General features: G+C 36.3%; 1 protein-coding gene across 2 annotated transcripts; it reads right to left on the reverse strand.

The window, feature by feature from the left end:
• Positions 1–5637: 5637 nt before the first annotated feature.
• On the reverse strand, positions 5638–10331 carry LOC116250993 (uncharacterized). 2 transcript variants are annotated; one of them, XM_031625043.2, is made up of 7 exons: positions 9217–10331; positions 8966–9124; positions 8044–8102; positions 7687–7769; positions 7057–7608; positions 6388–6616; positions 5638–5938 (listed from the first exon to the last, which is right to left on the reverse strand). In XM_031625043.2, exons 2-7 carry the CDS (start codon positions 9108–9110, stop codon positions 5777–5779), a joined length of 1230 nt encoding a protein of 409 aa, XP_031480903.1. In that variant the 5' UTR covers positions 9111–9124; positions 9217–10331; the 3' UTR covers positions 5638–5776. The 2 variants fall into 2 exon arrangements, with proteins under 2 accessions (XP_031480903.1, XP_031480893.1); XM_031625033.2 differs by having other exon boundaries at positions 8966–10329.
• Positions 10332–10591: the final 260 nt, after the last annotated feature.

A 10591-nucleotide genomic window follows, 5' to 3' on the forward strand; every position in this document is an offset into this window, starting at 1 on the left:
TGAGTGAGGATTGAGAGCTTCATTTGTATCGCTCGCGCTTTGTATAGCCTTCAAACTCATTCTTTGTAGTAGGGAGTAAGCCTCACGGGTTGGGATACACCAGACTTGTACCGCTACCTAGGGGATTTTGCGTCGGAGTCCTGTCTGGCCGGGTTTTGAAATTGTAAATAATTTGTTTTTGGTTTCGTCCGACGGCTTCTCCGAGAGATCTTGGGAGAGGATCGACATCTGGCAGAAGTCTTGGACGACGCCGGGTCTTGGTCCTAACATTACATGAGGTAAGTGGCAATTTTAATCACAACACAAGCCTGCTCATACATTCCTCCATCTTCATCTTCTTCTTCTCGCAAGAACTCTGATTCAGCAGCAAATTTGTTTTGTCACATAAAACATATTAGAGGCATGTGTTCTCTGAAAAAATGACGGAGGAAGTAGGGGATTAGAGAGTGAATGAAAATTGGAAACATATGGGGGATCGATGCATCTTACCGATTGCCCAAAGAGGATGGAAGAGGAACCCTAACAAGAACGAGGAAAAAACCGAACGCCGGTCACCGTCCGCTGCCTCCAACGCCGTCGCCGTCCACCGCCGCTGCCCAAAAGAGCAGAACCACCAAGCAGCTGCCCTTGGAAGAGAAGAACGCTGGAGAGGCGACAGAGAAGAACACTCGAGAGGTGGAAGAGAAGAACGCTTGTTGTCGACTTTTGGGCATTTTGATATGGTTTGGATTTGGTTCCGACCTGGAACCAAATCCAAACGTATCACCACTTACCGGCATACCGGTACTGCCGTACCAGTGTACCGGTACTGGTATGCCGGTCACCCAGGCGTACTACGGTAACATAGAGGCAAACGAAAGGAAAATAGGGCAAATGAAAGGGGTGAGCTTGGGTTTTGTGGGTTGAATTTGGGTGGAGTTAAAGTAAACTCAGATTCAAATATTATATGGCTAAAAAAAAATCATTTTTTTAATTTTTTTTTTCAATTAGCTGGGGTGGTGAGGTCATGGCCCAGCGGACCCTTGCTCCGCCCCGATTATGAATGACCAAAACAACACTGAATCAAAACAAAGCAGCACCATTTAGACTATTCACAACAATGCAATGGCAAGGTTTTATTTACCTGTTAAATAGTTGCTTAATTTATTAAATTGATTAAAAAATGTTACATTGATTTATTAATCGATAAAATAAATAAACTCATTGAATAAAACTTGGGTTTAATTCTTGATTCAGAAGTTTTGTATTATTTTCACATATTTTTTCTGATCAATTTTTTTTTTAAATACTTGTCTAAACCCACCTTTCATTTGAGAATGTGGTTGTCTTGGATTGGAGGATAGCCATAATTTTTTTCTTTTATAAATACTTTATTAAAAGTTGGATTACTGTTTTCTGCATGTGATTTCATGTAGTTTTGTACTGTAGGAATTGAATCTTCCATGAGAGTTTTAACTCGAGTCCACATAAATTTCTTTGTTCGTATTTATTTATTTTGATTTTTTTAAGTGATATTCTAATTTTACAAGTTGTAAAAAATCGTTGAGTTTTATTCCTAACTCATTTAGATAAATAATTTTATTGTAATCTTTTAGATTTTCATATTTTCTTTTTATGAACAAATATTTATTGCTTAATTTTGACTTAGTTGGTTAAGATGTTTTAACTATTAGCTTATCAATTTTCTCAATAAGTTCTTTGTCCTATTTGATTTATATATCTTTAAGTTATTTAAGGATGTGTTATATTATTCTCATATACATTCTTTGACCAATTTTTTTTTAATATTTATCTAAAACAAGTATTTTATCAACTAAATAAAATTTTTATAAGGTTGCATGTTTGAGCAAATAATATGTTTGAGTAGTTAGACAAGTAGTTTTCTCAATAAACAAGTTTATCATCTGATATTCATACTTTTTTCACAAGTTTTTCATATGATTTTTATATTTTTTCTACAAGTTATTTATATAACTTTCATGCATTTTTCATAATAACTGTGCACATTGAACATTGATTGTCTATTTAACATATTTTGATGGAGTAAACTATTATTTCATGATGATCACTTATTAAGAATTATTAAATCAGGTGGCCCATATTATTTTTCATTTAAGTAAGACATTATTTAGTGGTTTTTTTTAATTTCATTGAGTTAATTAAAATAATTTGTGTTATGTCCGTAAAAAGAATGTTCAATGATGTCAAACCTTCATTCGCTCTACATCGTCACTAACTTTTTAGGTTAATCCTTTTAGCTTGATTGCAATAGGTGTTTTTTTTTTTTACATAAAATTGTATTGCATAATCAATTCATATAATTTATTAAATCAAACAATTTGTTGTTTTCCTACTAGTTAAAGGTTCTTGTTTTTAAATTTTTGAATTATGCGTTATATATCAAATACCTAAGACTTTTTAACATATTATATGATTATACAAAATAATTTACTTGATTGATTAAATAAATCATTGATAATTTGATAAATAAATTTTTTTATGAGTTTAACAGTTTTTTTATATTAAATATATTTATTTGATATTAATTTTCATATTTTTAAAAATTCCCATTTTGTTGAAATTTCTTGATTGAAGTTTTCTTTATTATTTTCAACTAAATAAATATACTATGTAAGATATCCTGCTTAGTTGATGCCTTAACTATAATAGTTTGCCTGTTTACATAAAAACATTTAATTAAATATAATATTAATTATTAATTAATTAATTTTATATAATATAGTTTTAAATACTTTAAGTTAAAAGGTGTAAATGATAACTGTATAATTATTATTATATGCAACTCCATGGAAGTCATTAGATCTTAAACAAATTATACATTCATATACAATTTATATTCTTTTTAAGTGATAACTTTAAGTTAATGGGTTGGCTAGACCTTTTGCCTTTCGGATTCGGATAACAACTTCGGATATCAAGCTGCAATTCGGATTCGGATATCAACTCAAAATTCAGATATACTTGTTAAGATGATTAATATTTGATCAAATATTTATTTAAACCAAATCCGAATCCGTATCCAATCAGATGTTATTTCTAAAATCTTAATCCAATCCTATTTTCTTATTCGGATGTTAAATCCCTTAACATATCCGATTTTTTAAAGGCAATTCGGATAGATATCCAATCCATATCCGATTCATTGACATCCCTAGTCGCTGGGCTGCCCCATTGGTGGCATGACGGGAAAAGTCACAAATGTTCCTTCTTTTGCTGGACTTGTTTATTATGGAATTCATGCATGGTCATAAAAAACACTTAAAAAACAAAAAAATATGATAAATTAAATTACCGTTTAAAACTAAAAAATACATTTTTTTTAATATTAAAAATGAAAAAAAAAACATGTTTTTTTCGTTTTTTTACTTTTTTTTTTTATTTTTTAATGCCAAACAGTTTTTTTATTTTCTATTTTTTATTTGTTGCAAATCTACTTATCTTTTGATGTTTGTGTTATTAGTTTCTTAGTTATTTTATTTTTCTCTCATTTTTAGTTTTTTAATTTTTTAAAAATTTACCATATTTCTCTGGTTTTTTTCAAATTCGTCTTATTATATCTGAGAAAAGCTTCGCCGTTTAAAAGTCCGAAATATTATTTGTGACTATGAATTCATGTTAGTTTGATCACTTCATCATTCTCTTCATGGCTCTTGCATGGGATAGGGCTTATCATCTCTGACCCCATCTAGTTCATGCTTTATGCTTGGTGAGCAGGAGGTTGTCTAGTGCAGGGGGGAATGTTTTTGGGAGCCACACTACATACATGGAATATTTTGGTTATGTGATCCATTATTTTGGGGATGTATGTGACATGGAGTTGTAAATATTTTTAGTTAAAGGACATAAAAATTTGCTAATACGGGATGCTGATTGGTGCATTTGAGTACCTCGGTGCAGCACCACAAATTCTAATCAAGAATTGGACCAGTTATGTCTAATTTGATTCAATTTCCATTTTTCACAACATTGCTAAATACCATGACAATAATCGAATGTAGATTCAATAAAATTAAATAACAAATCGACTTCTCTACGATCTTAATGCAAAGAACAAAGTTCTTTCGGTTGATCCAACCAGAGCATACATTGATTACAACTATCCCTCTACAGATTTCTTTGCAAAGTTAAATTAAGGAAAGTGCTTTGAAATACAATGTGTAGGACCAAATAACTTTGATCTCCCTTTTCTTTTTTCCCTCAAGTCGACATTATGAATGCATTCGTTATGCTTCATTGACTACAAGCCGACATTGAAAGCAGACTTTTGTCCTTTTTTAAGTATTTCTGAAGAATCTAATTGTACGAGTCTTGGTTTCTTTTGATACTATTGATTATTGGCTTATGAACTTATATTACTGATGATGTTTTTGTCAGATAAATCCAGTCGTATGAGTTGATTTTGATATATGGGAATTCTATGTATTGTCTTGCTTTAACAGAATTTTGTTATCTAAAATGGTGATTTTCTATACAACATATCTTATTATGGACTTGTAATTGAGTTGATACAACATGTCCTTGTGTTATTAAATGATTTGATAAATGATATACAAACATAATATTCTTGCCATCTAATGACATATAGAAAAAAGTCAAAGACAATATGGATAGAACAAGACCACCATAACACACAAACACTGGGCAAAACAGTCAGAATGGATAAAACTAGTGCGGAGAGAATAGACAAAACATGTAGAATAGACAGACGTCATGTTTTGTTCCTATAACCATCAAACAATGGACAAAGAACACCACCACTAAGAGAAAATCATGTCCGCACTGTTTCACGGACAACAATCAAACGGCTTCTAGTAGAGGATAGGTGCAACTAAAATGTGGTTTCATGGATACGTTCATGTCATTTGATAGTATGAACTGCTTCAATAGTCCCAACATTATTCAAAGCTGAGCCCCACTAAAAATACAGGTTGCCTTATGAATGGGAATTTCCTTTCCTTGTCTTTTTTTCAGTGCTTCATGGCTTCAGCCTCTATGTGGAGTGAAACAATTTTGGGGGTGTTTAAATGACACTCCAAAATCAGGTTTTTGGAGTGTTTGGATGCCATCAAAACTGGGTTTGAAGAAAACCCAGTTTTGACAAACCTAGTTTTATAAAAGGGAATGAAGAACTTGGTCCCTTTTAAGTTATTCAAAAATCAGGTTTTAGATGTGTTACCCAAAAGAAAAACAAAGTTTCTAAAACACATTAAAAAGGTTGGTTTTTATAAAACCTAGTTTTTGCAAAACTGGGTGGGAAGAGGACCGAATGCCCCACTTTAACTAGAATTAATTCACCTCAAACACCTCCTATAAGATGTAAAAACTTTCCAGAGGAGTTCAGTCCTAGAACAAGCGTTACTCGATACTCTATCATAAATTTCTAAACCTTTAACACGCATAAAATTAAGTTAAGACCATAATGCTCTTCATGACACAGTGTTCCCTTTGGATCTAGAAAGAGATCACGCAGTCTGGCTTATCAAGCCAAGAAAGAAAGTTGAAGCCCGCCCCTTCAGGTAGTTTTTTTTGGTACTCCTCAAATCCACCTGTGCGCATTCCCCGCCTTCTTCTCAAAGGCATCCCAACAATCACGGGACAACATTGATTCCAAGGAAATATGAAAAGAGAAAATATATTCAACTTGATGGTTCATTTAATAAAAAGAATGACATTTGAACATTTTACTTCGTAACAGTTGAAGGACATCTTATTTGAATAATTAAATAATAAAGAAATGGAAGCTGATGGGTTGGAGCTATTTACGGGACGGGAGAGAGCACGGCTTCAAGAACCAAAACAGGTCTAATGATCGGTCTACCAGTGGTGAAATTGTTAACTTATCCTCCTCAATCTCCTCACCTGCGGTCCTCATCTTTCCATTTGGCGACGACTCTTGTAGACTTCTTATCCTCTCCTCCTGCATTAATCCAAATGAGGAATGATTATGAAAGCAATAACAAAACAAGACCCATATCCAAAGAGACCCATTTCTACATAACAGGACCCCAAGAGAAGCATCAAAGACGCTCTACTATATCGTGGCATCCCCCCCCCCCCCCCCCATCGTATTTCGTCGCACATTCCGATCTTTTTTTTTTCCAATATATAGATTTAATAGCACTATGAAATACGAAAAAACATAGGAGGCGACCACCAATTAATTGGTCATTCCAATTAAACAAATGAATTCATTGATCAAATATCAATTTGAATTACTAATTCAAATTATAGGTTCAATTGGAATGACCAATTTTCACCCACAGATTTAAGGCAGAAGACTTGAACAGCTTCCCGTTCATGCATATTTCATGTATATGTGTGCATGTGCTTGTGAGCATGTCAAAGAAGTATATGCTGTTGGCTCACCATGGAGATTGAGCGGGTGGAAGAAGACTTGAGAGGGGAAGCTATTGGTGGCTTGAGTGCAGAAGGGTGAGGAGGAAACTTTTGAGGCGTCGGGGGTGCCGATCGGACTCCCTTGCTGCTGCTGCTGCTGCTACTGCCGCCGTTTACTTTCCCGGTGATCTTCCATTCTGGCCGGTGACCTCCCGCCTTTCCTTCAGCCTTTTTGCTGCTATTTTCCCCTCGGTCTTTCCTGGAGCGCATTAAATATATTAGCAATGGAGTAAGTATTCGAACAAAAAAAAGTTATACCTAAATCAGAAATATGATTTCACAATCTAAATCTGATCTAAATCCAATTTTTATATTGATATCTGAATCCAAATCTGAGTTTTGAACTGTTTTTCAAAATGGAAGAGCATTGGATATAAAATATTTATCTATTTAAAACTAAATATAATCTGAATCCAATCAAATATATAAATACATCTGAATCCTTAATCATATATATATATATATATATATTTTTCATGTCCTATTTTTTAGAAATCGTTCGTTAGAATATCCAATCCAAACCAAATCAGATTGTAAAAATGGTTCGTTTGTGTATCCCATCCAAAGATATGTCGATACCCCTGCCAGTGGAAAGAATTCCTAGTAGAGCAAGTAGTTTTAAGATGTAGAGGAGACGACCTGGAGGAGTTCAAGGGCTTCCTCCTCTGATTCTCGGCTGTAGAAGACCCTGCGGCAGTCCCGGCCTCGTTGCTTTCCTTGCCCGAACGATCCTTCCTTGGAGTCGTCGGTTTCGTCGTTTCGGGGTTCACTGGCAGCCCCGCCGCTCGGTTCCCGTTAAGTGCGAGCTTTTTCAACTCTGTGCAGAACTCCGATATCTGGCTCAGAATGTCCCTCCCCGCGAACAGATTCCGGGCCGAATGAGTGCTTCTCAAAGGCGGCGTCTTGCTGGGAGTTTCAGGCTCTGGCTTTTCCGACTTTCGTTCCTTCATCGCCGCCGCTGGTCTCTGAACCAAATTTTGCCTCTGGACCTGTTTCTCTACCTTGAATTCATTCGTGAACTTGCCTTTGCGAACCGGATTCACGGAAGCAGGGCTGTTCGGATTTCTGTTCTCGCATTCGGATTCCGTAAATGGAGGCTGGTACGGTGCCTTTGTCTTCTTTGGAGATCTCAGCTCGGCGAGGGAAGTCACGGACGATGAGACGAGTACTCTGCTTTTAGATCTCAGTTCCCTGCGGAAGAAGCAATCGATCCTTAGTTCCAACAAAGTTCGTCCTTCACATTTGTGGGAAATTTTGAATAATCTTTACCTTCCATTCATCTCCCTGAGAGGCGTTGTTGCCTCCGATTTGCTGGAAGATCTGACAAGCGAAGCACGCGTTTGTCGGTCGTGCTGAAACAAGTAAGAAGTATTAAGATATACCCAAAAAATTGCGACGTCAATAAAAGAAGTTTGAAGACATAAATGTTCTAATTTTGTTGTCGATCTTCATCGACGAATTTCAGCGGAATAAGAAAAAAGAAACTTTTTTGGGTAAATGTAACTGAGATCGACGAATTTCAGCGGAATAAGAAAAAAGAAACTTTTTTGGGTAAATGTGACCGAGTTGCTGCATATACACCACCCCCAGGTCTAAGCCGTGCTAAGAAAGAAGATTGAAGATTACCTTGAATTTGGAGGACCTCTGCAAGTGGAAATCTGCGAGGGACTTTGGATGCTGGCAATCTGTAAAGCAATAACAATGTGTACAAACTCTTAATAAATAACATATTTCAGCTGTTTGTAAATAGGCTCGGCCTCCCCCATTTCATCTCAATTTGCAGAAACTTTCATCTCTTCGACACGTTCACTTCCGCTTGAAAGTATATCTAACAGATGCATCTCATTAACTTCAGCTTTGAACTTCCTTCTTTCTTTCTTTCAAAGAAAAGAAAAAACGAATTTCATTTTTCCGAATGGCGATATATAGTTTTACTACATCAATGATCACGGATCTGGTGGGTAAAAAATTGCAAAACTACATACCTTAGGCTCAACAAAAGCTTGAGTAATTTGATTCATTCGTTACATTTTTTTTTTTAATGTTTTCTTCCCATTTGAATGAGAAACCTATGACCAATTGGAGGGAAACCATCTTAACAATCAATAAACATCATTCGTATCGGCTTATTGTGTGGAATCAGCTTACTGTTTTTCAATTTATATCAAGAACTGATGTGTAACTAATCGAAAATGATAGAATATCAAAGCAAGAAAAATTGTAATATCATCATTTCCTCGATCAACCGACGCAGATTCTTGTAATTTGCTTTGCTTTACTGTATTTCAAATTGGATGGAGCCCATTCAGGGAAAAGTCGATGAATATTATCTGTTCGGCTTTTGGGGAGGGAATGGCAACAGAGTTACCTAATCTTCATAAAGATGAGAACCATTGATCGGACTGCCCGCACCAAAACGACAAAAGAGTTCCATCGACTTACTCGGCTTCATTCAATATCGATGTTCTCCGAGGATTACACACCAGTCCATGGATGATTCCATGAATTTCAAGGAAATGGGTAAAGCACACAGAGGGGTATAACTCACCGGGCCTGCAGAAGAAGGACTCCTCGTCGGTGGGATCCTCAGGGGCCAAGAAATCGACCCATTTGGGAGCGTTGATTCCTTCATAGGCGTCGTCCCTGATGAATCTGCTGTCAATGTTGTCCCAATCGATGGCCAAGACTTCCATCAGAACCAGCAGAACTGCAGAAAACAGGAACTTTCGAGCAAAAAGAAGAGAAAAAAGAGACCGGCGAAAAGGAAACAAGGAGTTCTCGCTCCAAGAATTAACACACCAGGAAGCAGAAGAGGGGATAAGAAATGGGAAGAAAATTTAGATATCCAATTGATCGAAGATGAGGCCACCCAGAGGACTGTTCTTGGCGTAGAGCTTGAATTAAGGATCTGCAGCTTGAAACGGAAAGATACCAACAGAAGAGAAAGAAAGAGAAAAGAAATGCGACTTGAAACCAGTTGCGAACAACAGTTAGTTTCTAGCAGAACGAGAGGGAGAGAGATATCCTCTTATTTTTTTTATTGATTGCAAGGTCTACAGAAAACTTTATAGCCGTTGGAGGCAGAGACTTTTTAATTCCATTCGACCGTTGCTAAGCCCGAGAGCTCCCCGTTTCTTTCATGAGTAAAAAAACACAGTAAAAGAGACGAACATTTCTTGTGCGGAGACAATTTTACTTGTTATTCTACATCCGGCATCAAACGTTCTAATAACGTAACATGAATCAAACCATTTTTCCAGAAATTCATCATTAGGATCGTGAGGGCCAGAAATTTAATGAAAGGGATACCCAAACCTTTGATTACCGACATTTGCTAAACAAACACAATTTCTGTTCAGATTTTCCAGCTGAAACTACAGTGAGCACATGTATTCATGTTCCCTACGTATCACCTTTTTAGCATTTGTGATGCATCTAACAGCAATCGCAATTGGTGAATATCTGATCAACTGGGAGCAGTGACCTTTCCATCTGTCAATCAAACTTTGAACTATTTCCATTCCTGTGAATAAAGATTTCAATTTCAGGTACGCCACAACGAAACGCATTTTCTGCCAGGTGAGTGCCCAATGATTAATTAGGCAATATTGCAGCACAAAGCCATTTCCCGTGATGTTTTCTTTCCCGCGAAGTTGTCTTGCCCAGAACACTCCGGCATGTCTCCGTCAATAAGTGTCACCACAGATCGCATGTCCGAATCCATTGTGATGATGAGGTGAGCATCATTTTTGAGTCTGATCAATTAGATTTTCACCGCTCGAGTTGCATCCACCTTCTGAGCTCGTTTGAGGGGCGTTTGTGTAGTGTAGGCTTCTTTCTTTGTCAACGCATGTCGTCCTCATTCTTCATCGCTATCTTCATCTTCCGTCATCGCAAAAACTGGTTGGCTTTGCTTGAGAATATCCCGATGGCGACAAAACTTGACGTTTCTAGAAACTTTATGTTTATTTTTTGTTATAAGCCTTTTTCTTCTTCCCTAAAAGATTGATCTCATCATGATGATGAGAGGGTAGGATGCATAGGATCCGAATCCCCACCATCAACCACGGGAAAAAGAAGCAACGGAAAAAAAGATGAGAAATGAACGAAGGAACGAAATTGTAATTGAAGGAAGCAATTAAAGATAAACAAAAAAAGACAGAATAAGGCCAAT

The sequence above is a fragment of the Nymphaea colorata genome, chromosome 1 (genome assembly GCF_008831285.2).
Source record: "Nymphaea colorata isolate Beijing-Zhang1983 chromosome 1, ASM883128v2, whole genome shotgun sequence".
Taxonomy (NCBI): domain Eukaryota; kingdom Viridiplantae; phylum Streptophyta; class Magnoliopsida; order Nymphaeales; family Nymphaeaceae; genus Nymphaea; species Nymphaea colorata.

Excerpts from the sequence above, each read along its gene's own strand:
- LOC116250993 (XM_031625043.2), bottom strand. The coding sequence starts at position 9,110 with ATGGAAGTCTTGGCCATCGATTGGGACAACATTGACAGCAGATTCATC. Across the intron at positions 7,770-8,043 it reads AGAGGTCCTCCAAATTCAAG|CACGACCGACAAACGCGTGC; the intron begins GTAATCTTCAAT and ends TACTTGTTTCAG. Across the intron at positions 5,939-6,387 it reads CCACCCGCTCAATCTCCATG|GAGGAGAGGATAAGAAGTCT; the intron begins GTGAGCCAACAG and ends GGATTAATGCAG.